The sequence below is a fragment of the Arabidopsis lyrata genome, assembly GCF_000004255.2.
Source record: "Arabidopsis lyrata subsp. lyrata unplaced genomic scaffold ARALYscaffold_3, whole genome shotgun sequence".
Taxonomy (NCBI): domain Eukaryota; kingdom Viridiplantae; phylum Streptophyta; class Magnoliopsida; order Brassicales; family Brassicaceae; genus Arabidopsis; species Arabidopsis lyrata.
Window position 1 is genome coordinate 8,517,643 of NW_003302553.1, and position 17,637 is coordinate 8,535,279.

The window sequence follows — 17,637 nt, forward strand, 5'->3', positions numbered from 1 at the left end:
CTTTAATAATAATGTAAAAGCCCAAGCTCATAACTACATAAATCATTATAAATAATTGAAAATATTTAATACTTTAAACCAAATTAGAATGCACAAAAGTTAGTTATTTTTAGAATTTAGAATCATGAAAAAAATATATATACTATAGTTTCTTAAACAGAAATTTGTATTCTTAGTTTAATTATGGTGGTAATACCTAAGTATATCCAAGATTTATATCTGATTATAAATTTCATTGTCAACACAAGATAACCAGAGCCGTGCATACGTAGTAAAAAATGAAAACACTCGGCACCAAATTTTATGAAAATCTAGGAGGCTATATTTGTTAATTAATGTGTTTATAATATACTATTGAAAGAATAATGTTAGGAAGGTTAACATATATCATAAAGGAAAGTAGTAAATATAACGTGCAAATATACAAGATTTCTAAATACAAAAAATCATAAATGTCCACACATAAGACAATAACTCAAAGTTGTTAATTTTTCTTTCTTTGTGTTTTATATCTCATAAACATTAATTCTTTTTTACCAACTTCTTCTTTTGTTAATCATCTTTATCCAATTTTATTAATTATTTTTATATATTAGATACCACATTTTGAGTACCACTATCATTATATTAAATTTTATAAATTACTAAAACTATATTTTGTTTTGCTAACAATATAAATTATACTGTTTGAATGGTAACACAACATCGACACAAACCAAATTATTAGACTACATGTTATGACTAACCTAATTTCTATATAAAAAAATTTGTTTTGTAATATTTTTGTTGAAAAATATTTAATAAGTTATTAAAAAAAATTGAACATTAAAATATTATTTTTATTTATGTTTATTATGTATTATTTAAAAATTAAACCATATTTTTTTCGTTTATGGCATCGAAACTCCTTGGTATAGCTCTGAAGATAACTTGGATCATTTCATGATTGTAATTCAAAAGTTTTACACCGTTACAAGCCGAGATTCAAAAGTAAATATATATTACTAATAATTTTTATAAATTTGTATGAAAACATATATATAACATAAATATTTGTATAATAGTACGACCCAATCGCATATAGTACGTACGTATACTAAAAATAAGTATTAGCTTAGTCAATATTAAAGAAATGTATGGAAACAAGAAGACTAAATTTAATATGGAATATTATTATTCTTTCTTATGAAATTTGATGATTTAACTTGAACGCAAGTGTCGTATATTGGTGTACTAACTAACAAAATAGAAATTTGGATTATAATATGAATGAGAGACCCTATACAGCTGCGGCTCGACAGTCTCCTCACGATCCTCTCTGTGAGACAGATTGGTCTTCTTATTAATCACTTGACTTCTATTTTTAAGTATATTATCTCTCAAACTCTTAAATAATTTAATACTCATCATTTAATTACAACCCCATGCATAAATTTAACAAATACAGATTCAATCATAGTACCAACGTTATACGTGTGGGAACAGAGCAAAACGACACAGGTTAATAAAGGAAACGATAACACTAGGAAAAGCTTATACAGCTTTTATTATTTTCTTTAACATATCAATTTAGTATTGAAATAAAAGAAATAATATTATTTAAGATAGAATGAAGCCAGTGAAGATGATGCCAACTAAAAGACTTAGAGCATTTCCAAAGGGAGGTTGTCTCAAATTTTTAGATGAATTCTCTTGATTATTTTGATCAAAAATAATTCAAAACTGATTAAACCAAAGAGAATCGCTTCTCTTAAGAGGAATTTGAGATTTTCAGAGAGGCGGACACGTGTCGCTTCTTGAATGGAAGAGGCATTTTACCAAAAGGAAAAAAAAACTCTCACGCGTTTTCTCTCTCACGACACAACAAAAAAACGCAAGTCTCTCTCTCGATGGCAATCAAATCTTCCGACGAATCGACGCCGTTTCCGTGAGTTTCCGATGAATAGAAGCCGATTTCGTGGTATGTGAGACTTACCTGCCGCCGGAATCATGAGCTGGATAGACGGTTAAGACCATCGGCGAATGAAGTCAAACCGAATAGAAGATTGGCGATGGAGAAGAAAGATTCGTTGAAGGATGGTCCAATATCTTGTTCCAGGTATGAATCTAGACCCTTTCCTCTGTGTATCGTGACTTGATTCGTTTTATTTTGTGGTTCCCGATCGAAATTAGTGTTTGAAGAAAATTAGGGTTTCGATTTGTAAGTTAGGGTTCTTCGTTTTTAGCGACAATTTGTTGTTTATTAAGCAATTTGGAGGCTTTTTGTGTTGTAAATAACCATGATTGTTGACGAATTTGTCATAGATTGTTAGACTTAGGGTTCATAGTTTCGGGAAAAAGGATGATTGTTTTTTTTTGTCATTTGAATCGAATTGGAGGCTCTGTTTTACTTATTAGGCATGATTGAGCAAAAAACTGTAAATATATTGTTTGATTTTGGTAGATAGTTTCGGATTTTGCACACTTAGTTTGAGAATCATGAAGCATTCTCGGATTAAGCTTGATTTGAGTATTCATACATTAAATTTGATATCTTTATCTCTGTTTTGAATCATTAAAATCAGTCTATTAGTGCATATATCTGTTAAGTTTCATTAGATACATTTGTGAGTTGATTATTATTGTCTTTGCTAATTGTTTTTTCTTTCTCTCTGTTTTTGTTGAGTTTCAATGGGAAAACTGAAAGTTTAGAAGGCTATTGGAGAAGGTAAGTGGAGATGGGAAGGATCATGTGGTCGTTAAGGAGAAACTGCAAAAGCAGTAGGCTTCTGAGATTTTATTAAAGGTAAATGTTCCATATTTAGTTATTGAAATGATTGTTTGTTTGATAGCATGCATTTTCTGATAAATGCTTGAGTTGATTGTGTATAGTGTTAAGTAGAGAGTAAGTAAACTTAACATCATAGTTATTGTTTGTGTGTGATAAATGCTTGAATGCTTTAACATCAGAGAGAGAAACTGAACATCGTAGTTGCATAAATGCTTTGTGTCTTTAGTTTCGTTACCATCCAATTGATTTCTTAAAGTAAACTGAACATCATTGTTTCAATGCATGCTATGTTATGTGTTTAAATGCCATTGTAGAGAGTAAATAATTAGCATAATAGAGTGTATATTCTCTATTTTCTTTTGGATTACAGATTTTAAAAATTCTGTAAAAAAGCTAGTATGTTGATTGGTTAAATTCTGTGTAGTAAATTCTTAGTTGGTTTATGTTAGGTAAAGACTTTAGTTTCTTTAGTGTCATTGATTGCTAACACTAAATACACTTTCACCTTCTTTAAATTGCTAACATTAACACAAACCACTAACCAAAAATTGATTCTGCTTCTCGTCCTTCTCCTTTAACCACAAACCTCAAACCACTTCAGTCTTCTCTTCCTTCTCCTTTAACCACAAACCACAAACACAGCCACTACCAAATGGATGATAGTGGTCTGCCATCTGGTTTCATGGATCTCTTGCATAGTCAACAAGAAGGCAGTGAAGTCCCTCTTTATAGCACACAATGGTCTGATGAAGGCAGTGAAGGCGAAGCCACACCCACAGCCACACCTAAGGTGGGTGTCTCTAGAAAGAAATGGAAACCAAAAGAGGATATTGTCCTCATAAGTGCTTGGCTAAATACCAGCAAGGATCCTGTGGTAGGAAATGATCAAAAAGGTGGATCATTCTGGAAAAGGATTGCAGCCTATGTCGCTTGTAGCCCGCAGCTTGAAGGTTTCCCAAAGAGAGAGTGGGCTCAGTGTAAGCAAAGGTGGGGCAAGATCAATGAAATCGTCAATAAGTTTGTGGGGTGTTATGCGGCAGCAACAACTCAAAAAGCTAGTGGGCAGAGTGAGGATGATGTAATGAAGATGGCACACCAACTATACTTCAATGATAAGCAGAAAAAGTTCACATTGGATCATGCTTGGAGAGAGCTAAGGTATGACCAGAAATGGTGTGGAGCACCATCTACTGAGAGTTCAAAAAGAAGAAAGGGTGTGAATGGTGCTGCTCATCCAACAAATTCCCAGCCAATGAGTGTTGACGATGGTGAAAGAATGAGAAGGCCTCCTGGTGTGAAGGCAGCAAAAGCCCAAGGAAAAAAGACTGCCACTGTAAAAGTAGAACAAGAACAAGTTCTGAACACATTTCAGAGTATGTGGGAAATTAGGCAGAAGGACTTTGCTTTGCAGAGAGAGCATGATAAGGCGAAGCTGCTTGAGAGTCTTCTTGGAAAAACAGAGCTTTCTGACACAGAAATTGCTCTCAAGAACAAGTTAATTAATGAAATGTTGTCTTAGATTTTAGGTTTGTTTCCTAGTTGTTTATGTTTGATATTTTCTTGTAAGTTTTTCATGATTCATGTTTGTAATAGCATGATTAAATGTCTCGGCTAATGTATGGTTGTGTTTCTATTAATGTTTGAAGAATTATGATTGTGTTTGGTCTTTTTATTGTAAACGTTTGTGTTTGGTTTGAGCATTGATTCTGTTTTTGCATTTTATTACAACAGTTTGTGTTTACTCTGAGAATTGCTTTTGCTTTTTATTACAACAGTTTTGTGTTTGGTCTGAAATTGATTCTTCTTTTTATTACAACAATTTGTACTTTTTATTGTTCTTTGTCTAACTTGCATTATATTGTTCTGTTTTGCATATGCTTTTGGCTGGGGAGGTCACAAGTTCAATAGCTTTTACAAAAAGCTGAAAAGAAGACACAGAAGCCACCACCACAACTAAGTCACAAGTTCAATACGAGAGAAGACAAAGAAGCCACCACCACATATTGATGTGTGTATGACTCATGTAGTTTTGTATTTATGTGTAGACACCACGAGACTATGAATTTGTATTTGTGATTGTGAACCACATAATTGTTCTTCTCTTATTTGTGATTGTGAACCAACATTGCTATATATTAGAAGACAATGCTTATTATTTCACCACCAAACGATTGTTCTTCTTATTGTTCTTCTTCTTCTATTATTACAACAAAACCACAAAACACTTGCCTTCTTCTTATTATTATTCTTCTTATATTATTACAACACAAACAACAACCGTTGTTCTTCTTCTATTATTAGAACACAAAACCATTGTTCTTTTATTCGTACACCATATTTCCAATTTCTTTTCAAAAAATCTCCTAAAAAATTTCTTTTTTTTAAGACAACAAACAATCATATCAAATGGCATCTTCTTCCCGTAATATGCTCGGCGATACAATGAATGAATATTTTAATGATTTTGTCAATCAAACCTTCGAGAATCAATTCGTTGATTATGGTGATCAGCAAGAGGGTACCAAGAAAAAAAAAAAGAAACGAGCCTATATTGAAAGACAACGTGAAGAAGGACACAACCGCTTATGGAACGACTATTTTAGTGAAAATGCGATATTCCCACCTCAAATATTTCGACGCCGTTTTCGAATGAACAAGCCATTGTTCTTGCGTATTGTCGATCGACTATCCAGTGAAATTCAATTCTTTCAACATCGAAGAGATGCTACCGGAAGGTTCGGGCACTCTCCAATACAAAAATATACGGCAGCGATTCGTTTGCTTGCATATGGTTGTGTGGCTGATGCGCTTGACGAATATCTCCGAATCGGTGAAACTACTGCGATTTCATGCATGGAAAATTTTACTGATGGAATCATTTCTTTGTTCGGAGATGAATATCTAAGAGCACCTACAGTAGCAGATTTGGAAAGACTACTCCATATTGGGGAGAGTCGAGGATTTCCCGGGATGATAGGAAGCATCGACTGTATGCATTGGGAGTGGAAGAATTGCCCAACATCTTGGAAAGGCCAGTATACGCGTGGCTCTGGTAAACCAACCATCGTTTTAGAGGCGGTCGCATCACAAGATCTCTGGATATGGCACGCATTTTTTGGACCTCCAGGTACCTTAAACGATATCAATATTCTTGATCGATCACCCGTTTTTGATGATATTTTACAAGGCCGAGCTCCGAATGTGAATTACGTAGTCAACGGACGGGAGTATCATCTAGCATACTATCTCACAGATGGTATTTATCCAAAATGGGCTACTTTTATCCAATCTATTCGAATTCCACAAGGTCGGAAATCATCTTTATTTGCTACAAAACAAGAAGCAGTCCGTAAAGATGTCGAGCGTGCATTTGGAGTATTGCAAGCTCGGTTTCACATTATTAAAAACCCAGCTCTTGTTTGGGATAAGGAAAAAATAGGAAAGATAATGAGAGCATGTATCATACTGCACAATATGATAGTAGAGGACGAGAGAGATGGTTACACTCTGTTTGATATTTTGGAATTCACACAAGATGAAGCAAACCAAACTTCTCAAGTCGATTTAGCGTATTCTACAGAGATGCCTACAAATCTCGGGAATATAATGGGCAGACGAAATCAAGTTCGTGATCGTGAAATGCATCAACAATTAAAAGCTGACTTGGTTGAGCATATCTGGCAAAAATTTCGCAACAGTCAAGAGTAAAAATAATCGTTATTCCATGTTTTTTTTTCATATCTTTAAAAATGTTTGAAATAATGTATGTTTAATATTTTTATGAATTGTAATAATTATTAAGTTTTATGAAATAATATTTTTATTTTTTTTTCCTAAGAGAACCTCATTAGAGAACCTACCATTGGAGTATGAAAAAAAAAAAAAAATACACAAGTTCTCATCTCAAATTTTCAACAAATTTATAATTAAAAAATTGAGAGAGCTCCATGGAAACAACTCCCCATTGGAGATACTCTTACGTGCTCCACTTTGAGGCCAGCTCATGGCTCCCAAGTGATGAACAGAGAGACAGATAAAGATTGCGTAAGGTATGCTGCATCGTTTTTCTAACTCGACCCTACCTTCGTATTATTATCCAATGGCAGCGATTAACCTCTTGCGTCCACGGTGTTTTTAACATTTATTTATTTTTAGTTTAATAAATTGTGGGAGGCATTGCCTCTCTCCTACCAAAAAAAAAAAATCAACTGAATATTTTACCCTTGTCCCATATATACCGACTATACAAAAATGTCACACACCCACAATATATAATATACCGACTACAAATTATGGAGTATCTCGTTTCAGTTTTTTTTTTCTTTTTACAACTTCAAAGTTAATTTTGTTATTTATCTACTACAGTATTAGCACTTTTACGTATATATTAGTAGTGTAATTTTTATACTTTTATTTTGATAAAAATGGCTTCGAATAAATATACATCTAAGTTAATTATTCATTTATGAATTAAAAAGAATAAAGTGAATACTTTAACGTTTTATACTTTGTTCGCAAAACCTTTTTTTAATTTCATAAATGCAAACCGTTATTTCTATCAATTATTACTATTCAAGTTCAAGTATTTCTCTTATTTTTTCTGACATATCCATCAAAGTAGAAAAGGTTTATGAGATAATGTGCCCACAGTACTAACTCTCATGTTGATGGCGTGATCAGTTACGTTGAAAGGAATTCTAAGAAGTTATAGAATCTTCTAAAAAAAAGGAAACAAATAAATAAATACGATCAGTTTAATTTTTCCTTTGCACTGATTTATACATTTCCATAAAGATAACAAAAAAATATTTTTTACTTTTTCGGTTCAAAAATGGCAACAACATAATGTTCCAGTTCACGTTTTGAGAAAAATCCAATAAAAACAGATTAGGTAACAAAATCGAAAACGTTTTGAAAAGTAAAGTAAAAAAATAAAAATTGATATGAAAAAAATAAATCTGCCTCTCTGGATTCTGGAATATGATAGGTGAGGTTAATAATAAGCTCACTGTTTTGGCTTTGACCCCACAGAATCTGTATTTTATTTTGTAAAACCAAATACCTTTATTTAATTTTAAATCCTAACATTAATTAATTAATTTATATACATTCCCCAGCTATTTTCCAGGCTGTGTTTCCTCTCCCAATTCTTTCCATTTTTATACCTTTGTTCTTCTTCTTCTTCACTCATATCTTTCTTCCTTCAACCTAAAAACCTGAGTGATTTGCTTATTAGCCTTCTTTCAATCTTAAAACGTTGTATCCAAATCTTAAACTCAATGGATCCGTGCTCTTTCGTACGGATCATCGTCGGTAACTTGGCCGTTAGGTTTCAGTCATCGTCTTCTTCCTCATCAGGACCGTCTGTTTCCGGTATCAATCCGTCGGCTCCTAACTGTTACTGCAAAATCAGATTCAAGAATTTTCCTCGCGAGATTGTTTCTATTCCGGTTATGTTTCGAACTGAATCTGAATCCGAGACTCGTTCTTCCTCCGGTAACGTCTCTACCGTCGCTGCTTGTTTCAGTTTAAGTAAAGCTCAGATCGAAGCGTCTTTGAAGAAACCTAAGTTGAGTGTTCTCTCCGTTGAGGCTTTTTCCCGCGGAAACTGCGACGGTGACGACGGTGTTAGCGGCGCGTCGTGTGGACTCGCTACGGCGGGGGAGAAGTTGCTTGGTCGATTTGAGGTTTCGTTGGATTTGAAATCGGCGGAGACGAAGAGTTGTTTGGCGCATAACGGTTGGGTTGCTTTGCCGTCTAAGAAATCGAAGAGTAAATCTGGATCCGATCCGGAGCTCCACGTTAGTGTTCGGGTCGAACCTGACCCGAGATTCGTGTTTCAGTTTGACGGCGAGCCTGAGTGTAGTCCTCAGGTTTTTCAGGTTCAAGGAAACACGAAGCAAGCCGTGTTCACTTGCAAGTTCGGCTCCAGAAACTCCAACTCCGGTGATCGGAATCTTCTTCACAGGTCAGTTAATTCTTCATCTTCACTGGAATAATCCAGAAATAGGAACATTGCCTTTTTCAGATAGATTCATTACTTGCTAATTTAGCAAAGAGATGCGAATTTAGAAATATGTAATTTCATGCTTAGTTTAGTGATTGAGATTTGTTGGGATCGTGTATTGATTTTGTGGTTTAAATTTTGCAGTTCTTCGATGATGTCTGAGTCAAGCTCAACGAGAAGTTGTATATCGTCGATGAATTCGGAAAAAGAACAACCGTCAAAAGAGAGAAAAGGATGGTCAATAACAGTCCATGATCTTTCCGGTTCACCCGTGGCTATGGCCTCTATGGTTACACCTTTCGTTCCATCTCCTGGTTCGAACCGGGTCACTCGATCAAGTCCCGGAGCGTGGCTTATTCTTCGACCTGACGGTTGCACATGGAAGCCATGGGGAAGACTAGAGGCGTGGCGTGAAGCTGGTTACTCCGACACACTCGGTTACCGTTTCGAGCTTTTCCAAGACGGTATCGCCACAGCCGTCTCCGCATCTTCGTCTATCAGTTTGAAAAATGGAGGGAGTTTCGTTATCGATGTTACCGGCGGGACAACCACGACGGCGTCAACGCCGACGACGAGTCCTCAAGGAAGCTGGGATCTCGGATCCGGTTCAAGCGCGGATTCGAGACCCGCGTCGAGACCAGGATCAGGATCCGGGTCGGATTTCGGATATTTACTACCGCAACATCCGTCGTCTGCGGCGGCGCAAAACAGAGGGTTCGTTATGTCGGCTACGGTTGAAGGAGTTGGGAAACGAAGCAAACCGGAAGTAGAAGTCGGTGTGACGCACGTGACATGTACGGAGGATGCAGCAGCGCACGTGGCATTAGCTGCGGCGGTCGATCTGAGTTTGGATGCTTGCAGGCTTTTCTCACACAAGCTAAGGAAAGAGCTGAGACAGCAAAGCCAGCTTGGTGTCGTTTGACTTGTTTCGTTTGTCGTTTTACCAATTCGTGAGTTGTCTTCCATTCACATTTTTTTTTTTTTTTTTAATTTTCTATTTTCTCTTTTAAGAGATAGCGTTAGGAATTAGCCAGCCAATTTTTTGAGAGGTGGATGTCATCATTATTAAAAATTGTTAATATCTTTCTCTGTACAGCTAAGAAATGACAGTAACAACTAACAAACAACTCATTATCTCTTTTAATTTGCCTCATTAACAAGACACAAGACATGAAATTATTTTTAATTAGTATGGGTTTTGACCAATGTAATTACCAGGAGGATCATAGTTGCATGTAATAAAAGTGCCACCACTGTTACACACAACTTTAGCACATCCCAATCTAACTGTGTTTTTCCAAACAACTTGCGTGTAATGTAGACACGTGCCACCGTTTGGATCATTACACGTGTTACTATTGTAATCGTAGTACTGTTTCTCGTTGATCCACATTTCTGCAGCATCTTCAGCCGGCATATCTCCACTACTCATAGCTATGTTCTCTCCAAATGGTCCGTTCGAATGGACTAATGCACAATCATTGATCCTCTGGTTTGCATAGCTGGCGGCATAAGCAGCGACCTCATCGTCCCAAACCAATGGGTCAAGCCCAACCTCGTTTCGGGCTTCGTTGTGGGCCTCTAAGAATTCTTGTTGCAAATCTTCGGCTAAAGAGCCATACAAAAGAGCAATTGCTAAGAGAAATAAAATGTTGGTTTTGAGTAGAGACATTGTTTTACGTATTCGTGGTGAAGCTTAAGAGTTAATTTGAGTATTTATATTTCAAAATTTAGAATAGTTAACAACTTTGGATGGGCTGTCAAAAAAAAAAAAAAAACTTTGGATTGTAACAAAAAACAAATTCTGTTATTTGTTTACCAAAATTAAAAGAGGATCATATTTACATACTGTCCATATTAAAAAGACAACTAGTCAAACGTTACATTCTATTCTTTGTATTCATTGGATTTTGCTATATTTGGATTTCGAATATTTTGTACACGTCTCTCTTGATAACGATTTAACTTTGAAATCTTCTAAGTTTTGAAAAAGTTTAAAATCTAATATTCTGTTAGATAATCACTAATCAGTATTAGTTTCGTCTGTAATGTATCCAACAGATATGATTCAAGTAACTAAGGAAATAATTAAGGAGACTGATTCAAGTTGTACTAAGGAAATAATTAATCACTAATCATTACTTTTGAGTTTTGATTTTTGACAGTCACTTTGCCTTCCATACGTTATATATCGGGCTTTTTCTAATAATACAGAGCCCAAGACAATCATTGGCCCTTATGTTGTTTCTTCTACAATGGCCATTTTATTACTTTATTTAGGTTCTATAATCTATACTGTTGTATTTCAATGTTCACAGAAACAAAATTATTTGAAGTAGATGTAAACGGATTGGTGCATGAATGAATGTAATAAAATCCATAAAAGGCAATAACATTAAAGAAAAGAAAAAAGAAAAAAAAAAAAAAAATAGTTGTCAATTTTCAAAATTTGTCGTACCGCCTACCCAATTTTGTTTCTTCACTTCCGTTTACCAACAACAACGACGAGACACCACCGCTTTGTTTATCCTTCCGAAGTAGAGAACAATGATGTTCCGGCGATTATTTATCGTTCGCCTTCTCTTTTTAATTCCACTGGCTTCATCCAGATCCAACCATAGTCAAGAAGTAGATACTCTTCTCAAACTGAAATCCACCTTTGGAGAAACAATATCCGGCGACGTCTTCAAGACCTGGACTCACCGGAACTCGGCATGCGAATTCTCCGGAATCGTATGCAATTCCGACGGAAACGTCACCGAGATCAATCTTGGAAGTCAGAGTTTGATCAATTGCGACGGCGACGGTAAAATTACAGATCTTCCTTTCGATTTAATCTGTGATTTGAAGTTTTTGGAGAAGCTTGTTCTAGGAAACAACTCCTTGAGCGGCCGGATTAGTAAGAATCTCAGGGAATGTAATCACCTGAGATACTTAGACCTCGGCACCAACAATTTCTCTGGTGAGTTTCCGGCGATTGATTCATTACGATTGCTCAAGTTTTTGAGCTTAAACGGTTCTGGAATCTCTGGAATATTCCCATGGAGTTCTCTAAAAAACCTCAAGAGATTAAGTTTCTTAAGTGTTGGAGATAACCGATTCGATCTGCATCCATTTCCTAAAGAGATTCTAAATCTCACTGCCTTGAAAAGGGTTTTTCTGAGTAATAGCAGCATCACCGGTAAGATTCCAGAGGGAATCAAGAACCTTGTTCATCTACGAAACCTTGAGCTCTCTGATAATCAAATCTCTGGTGAAATTCCAAAGGGGATAGTTCATCTCAGAAACCTAAGGCAGCTTGAGATTTACAACAATTACTTGACTGGTAAGTTACCATTCGGGTTTCGGAATTTGACGAATTTGTGGAATTTCGACGCCTCTAACAACTCCTTAGAAGGTGATTTGTCAGAGCTGAGGTTCTTAAAGAATCTTGTTTCTCTTGGATTGTTCGAAAACCTATTGACCGGTGAGATTCCAAAAGAGTTTGGAGATTTCAAGAGTTTAGCTGCTTTGTCTCTTTACAGAAACCAACTTACTGGGAAGCTTCCGAACAGACTCGGATCTTGGACCGGTTTTAGATACATCGACGTGTCTGAGAACTTCTTGGAAGGTCAGATTCCTCCTGATATGTGCAAGAAAGGCGCAATGACGCATCTTCTGATGTTGCAGAACAGATTCATAGGACAATTTCCAGAGAGCTATGCTAAATGCAAGACTCTGATTCGTCTTCGTGTGAGTAACAACTTTCTCTCTGGTGTGATTCCTTCAGGGATTTGGGGGCTTCCTAATCTCCAGTTTCTTGATCTTGCTTCAAACCGTTTTGAAGGAAACCTCACTGATGATATTGGCAATGCCAAGTCTCTTGGCTCTTTGGATTTAAGCAACAATCGATTTTCAGGTTCTCTACCGTTTCAGATCTCAGGAGCTAACTCGTTAGTGTCGGTTAATCTTCGCATGAATAAGTTCTCCGGGATAGTTTCTGACTCTTTTGGTAAGCTTAAGGAGCTTTCAAGTCTCTATCTTGATCAGAATAATCTATCAGGTGCTATACCAAAGTCACTAGGCTTATGCACATTTTTGGTGTTTCTAAACCTTGCTGGAAACTCACTCTCTGAAGAAATCCCGGAAAGTTTAGGATCTTTACAGTTATTGAATTCTCTGAATCTGTCAGGAAACAAACTGTCAGGAATGATTCCTGTTGGTTTATCGGCTCTGAAGCTAAGCTTACTTGACTTATCCAACAACCAGCTAACTGGTTCTGTTCCTGAATCTCTCGAAAGTGGAAACTTTGAAGGAAATTCAGGGCTATGCAGCTCAAAGATCGCATATCTTCATCCATGTCCGCTTGGAAAACCTCGCAGCCAAGGGAAGAGGAAAAGTTTTTCTAAGTTCAACATTTGTTTAATCGTTGCAGCGGTACTTGCTCTGTTTTTATTATTCAGTTACGTGATCTTCAAGATAAGACGGGATAGGTCGAATCAAACGGCTCAGAAGAAGAACAATTGGCAAGTGAGCTCTTTTCGGTTACTTAACTTTAACGAAATGGAAATTATTGATGAGATCAAGTCAGAGAATCTCATAGGCAGAGGCGGTCAAGGGAATGTTTACAAAGTAACTCTAAGAAGCGGTGAAACACTAGCCGTTAAACACATCTGGTGTCAGTGTCAGGATAGTCCCTGCGAAAGCTTTAGAAGCTCGACGGCAATGTTAAGTGACGGCAACAACAGAAGTAAGAGCCGGGAATTTGAGGCAGAAGTCGGGACGCTAAGCAATTTAAAACATATAAACGTTGTGAAGTTGTTCTGCAGCATAACGTGTGAGGATAGTATGCTGCTTGTATATGAGTATATGCCTAATGGAAGCTTGTGGGAGCAGCTGCATGAGCGTCGTGGTGAGCAAGAGATTGGGTGGCGTGTGAGACAAGCATTAGCTTTAGGAGTTGCTAAAGGGCTGGAGTATTTGCACCATGGGTTAGATCGGCCGGTGATACATCGGGACGTGAAGTCCAGCAATATATTGCTTGATGAGGAGTGGAGACCGAGGATTGCTGATTTTGGATTGGCTAAAATCATTCAGCCTGATTGGGTTCAACGAGATTCCTCGGCTCCTCTTGTTGAAGGAACTCTTGGTTACATTGCCCCCGGTAAGTCGAATCTTCAAGTTTTGTTTGTTTTGTTCTGAATAGCCATATGACCTTAGGTCAACTTATCTTTAGCTGTCTTGCTTATCAAGCTTCAAATTCCATTCATTTCAATATACAGTTATATAACCTGTAATTTGCATATCATTTCGTTGTTGTTCACAGAATACGCGTATACCACCAAAGTGAACGAGAAGAGTGATGTGTACAGCTTCGGGGTGGTGTTAATGGAGTTGGTAACAGGGAAGAAGCCGGTGGAGACAGAGTTCAGCGAGAACAGTGACATAGTCATGTGGGTTTGGAGCATAAGCAAGGAGATGAACAGAGAAATGATGATGGAATTAGTCGATCCGAGTATAGAAGATGAATACAAGGAGGATGCTCTTAAAGTTTTGACCATTGCTTTATTATGCACGGACAAGTCTCCTCAGGCTAGACCGTTTATGAAATCAGTGGTTAGTATGCTAGAGAAAATAGAGCCTTCCTACAAGAACAATGGAGAAGCAAGTTACGATGAGAGTGCTAATGATGAGATTGCTAAAGTTGTATAACTCATATTATTAATCGAGCTAAGGCTCAAGAATATTAAATTCTTGATTGGTTTTATAATTATACAAAATTCTTAAGAGAAAGATTCTACGACCAGTTTTGTATCATCTACGTGGACAAAAAAACAGTAGTTTTAAATAGTTAAACACGGTTTTTAACTATAACAAGATGAATTTAGATAATTATTGAAATATTAATTTTCAAGAGACAAGAAGATATAAGCAAAAAGATGAAGCAAACCGTAGTTATTAAATAACTTACAGACCAACTTTTAGAAAATACATTGCAACGACATGACATGCATGCTCATGATGACAAACACAAAGATCAGAGACATCTTCAGATGTTTCTTACATAAGTTTTGTATACACACACATATATAAGGGATTGGGTTTCAAGTTACAGTTTCAAGATTCAACCCTGGTGGTAACGGTCAATCTCCACCGTCCATCCCTTGGTATCCTCGACCCGACCCGTCTGGATATCATTTAACGTCTTGTATAGCTTCGCAGCCAATGTTTCTTCTCCTGTTTTGAATGCAGTCCTGTATTGAGTTTATACACTCAATTGTTTCAGTCAACTTTACTTATGAAAAAGAAAATCATCAAAATCATCAAGAAAATCATTTTGGATTAACAAACGGAAGATAATATTACTTTTTGTCTTTGAAGGTTACGGATGCAATACTAGTCACAATTGAAGCAGTCCCAGTGCAGAAAGTTTCGTCCGAATCGAGAAAGTCCTCTAGAGGAATCACACGTTCCTCAACCTTTTACAACGAGAAAAACAAAGGAAATTATTATACATGCATGCATGGTGAATATTATTAGTAAGGAGATAGTTTCGCAAATTACAAGATCAACTTGAATCAAATATATATCCTCATATATATATATGATATTGAAATATTCCAACCTGGTAGCCGAAATCACGACATAATTCCATTACACAGTTTCGTGTGACTCCGGGCAAAATAGTTCCTGCAATTGTTGGTGTCGATACAACATTTCCCTTATACAAAAATATCACAACTGATCTTAATATTCTATAAATCACAACATTTCCATATATTTGTATATTCAATTTTTACCTTGAGCATGAAAATGTTTGCTGCGAAAAGTTCTTCCACGTTTTTGCCAGTTGCAGCATCCAAAAACAAAATATCAGAGAAACCTTGTTTTTTCGCCTCTGCCAATGGTATCCAAACCTTCAACAAGAAAATTTTCCATTACAATCATTTACAGAATCCAAAACAGTCGTGTAATTATGAAAATTTGATGTATATTCTTAAAACTTACAGGAGAATAATTCGTGATGCTCTTCACACCACCAGTTCCACTAGGAAAAGCTCGACGAAACTTATCTTCGATTTTCAGATTCAAACCAGAGTTATCCTATACCATAAAGAATCCGAAAATTAATAATCAAATTCAACATGACAAGTTTCATTATTTTTAATTTAAAACCAACTCTCAATAAGTGAAGTGATATATGTAAATTTATATATATATATATATATATATATATTACTTTAGATCCCTTATATAATTTCATATGCGAATAATGTTTAGAAAAAGAAAAAAAATTCGACAAGAACACATGACTCACCTTATGATAACGTCCAACAGGACAAGCAAAAGCTGTGAAGGTGGTCTCAGGAATAGGAAATGAACCAAGAATCGGACCACTCCCAAACAAGATAGGCCTAATATACAATGTTCCTTTCCCCGGAGGAGGAATCTACGTATATACGAAAACTCCATTATATCTTTCATTTTATGAGGTTTTTTTTTTCTTTTCTTATGGAATATTAATTAACATAATTAAAATATATATTACCCATTTCTTGTTGGCAAGAGCAACTTGTTTGATGGCGGAGACGAATTGATCGACCGAAGGATAAGGCATATAGAGTCTGTCGGCTCCGGCTTGAATACGGAGACCGTTTTGGTCTGGTCGGAATAGCAGAATCCGACCATCTTCTGTCCTGTAAGCCTTCAGTCCTTCATATAAACCCTAATCATACCCAAACCACCATTATTTCAGTTAATTAGGATCAAACGATTACTAAAGAATTTTAGCGAAACTAGGTCAAATTAAATTAATTGATAGGAATAGCAATATATACTTTCAAACTATTTCGGTTAGTTGATATACATTAATACGTATATGTATAACTCTTTCATTTTTGAATAGTTTAATATATAGCTCAAACAGGTATATATGGTAATAATTAGCTCAATCATCATCTTATTATCAGTGAAAGCTATTCATGTGTTATTAGTTTTAAGTTTCATCTAATAAGAATCTATATACATTCTATTAAGTCATAACAAACCTGGCCATACTGAAGAACAGCAGCGCAAGGGTTAAGTTGCAAATCAGCAAAAGGAAGAATCTTTCCCTCTTGAAAACTCTCACCATGATTGCACTTCGCAACGTACATATAATCCGTACGAACAAACCCGAATGCCAACTCTTCCCACTTGACATTAGCATACTTTTCATCCGAAACACTGTAAAGTTTGATAAAATAAAATACAAAAATCATCGTCAATCTTAGTTCATACTATCAGATTTAAACAAGTAAATGCGAGATTATTATACTTTTCTTTAAAGATAAAATTTTCTATTTTATTTTCTTCGATGATATAGAAAGATTTTACCTTGTAGGAAGAGGTTGCGTAGAAGGAGCCATGGATGTGCTTGTTTGAGTCGAGTTGCTTTGTTATAAGAAACTTGAGTTGTCTATAAAAGCTTTGGACTGCTTCTCTTTATATATACGCTTACAACAATTTCTTCATATAATAATAATAATCATAAAACGAAAATAAATCGAATCTCTTTAATCCATTTCTTAAAAAAAAAAAATTAGCTTGTTTTACTTCAAGTCACGTGTGTATTAGTATGTATCATCATCTATTGTTGCTTTTAATTTTTTGATATTACGATTATATGTTATTATACATACTTATTAATCAAAAAGTTACTTGGTGGAAGTAAAAAGACAAAAGAAAAAAGTTACTCAGTGATCAGTTTTACGTTTATTCAAGAGTGTAGTTTCTTATTTTTTCTCAAGTTATATGACTAAAAATTGGTCGGTTAATTTACTTTCTTTTATCAAAACGAATAAGCTGAACTCTAGTTAGATCACAAGATAATCATCACGTG

General features: G+C 35.7%; 4 protein-coding genes across 4 annotated transcripts; 2 read left to right on the forward strand and 2 right to left on the reverse strand.

The window, feature by feature from the left end:
• The first annotated feature begins 7,901 nt into the window (after window positions 1-7,901).
• LOC9319266 lies at window positions 7,902-9,915 on the forward strand. Its single transcript, XM_021032257.1, has 2 exons — window positions 7,902-8,738; window positions 8,922-9,915. The coding sequence occupies exons 1-2, from the start codon at window positions 8,050-8,052 to the stop codon at window positions 9,697-9,699; spliced, it is 1,467 nt and encodes a 488-aa protein (XP_020887916.1). The 5' UTR covers window positions 7,902-8,049; the 3' UTR covers window positions 9,700-9,915.
• Window positions 9,822-10,715, reverse strand: LOC9319267 (pathogenesis-related protein 1). Its single transcript, XM_002885278.2, has one exon. The coding sequence runs from the start codon at window positions 10,447-10,449 to the stop codon at window positions 9,964-9,966; it is 486 nt and encodes a 161-aa protein (XP_002885324.1). The 5' UTR covers window positions 10,450-10,715; the 3' UTR covers window positions 9,822-9,963.
• A 371-nt stretch (window positions 10,716-11,086) lies between these two features.
• LOC9321391 (receptor-like protein kinase HAIKU2) lies at window positions 11,087-14,819 on the forward strand. The gene is made up of 2 exons (XM_021032319.1): window positions 11,087-13,920; window positions 14,083-14,819. Exons 1-2 carry the CDS (start codon window positions 11,325-11,327, stop codon window positions 14,466-14,468), a joined length of 2,982 nt encoding a protein of 993 aa, XP_020887978.1. The 5' UTR covers window positions 11,087-11,324; the 3' UTR covers window positions 14,469-14,819.
• On the reverse strand, window positions 14,681-17,264 carry LOC9319268 (methionine aminotransferase BCAT4). Its single transcript, XM_002885279.2, has 9 exons — window positions 17,133-17,264; window positions 16,805-16,982; window positions 16,306-16,482; window positions 16,075-16,206; window positions 15,765-15,860; window positions 15,557-15,673; window positions 15,382-15,477; window positions 15,123-15,235; window positions 14,681-15,010 (listed from the first exon to the last, which is right to left on the reverse strand). The coding sequence occupies exons 1-9, from the start codon at window positions 17,162-17,164 to the stop codon at window positions 14,881-14,883; spliced, it is 1,071 nt and encodes a 356-aa protein (XP_002885325.1). The 5' UTR covers window positions 17,165-17,264; the 3' UTR covers window positions 14,681-14,880.
• Window positions 17,265-17,637: the final 373 nt, after the last annotated feature.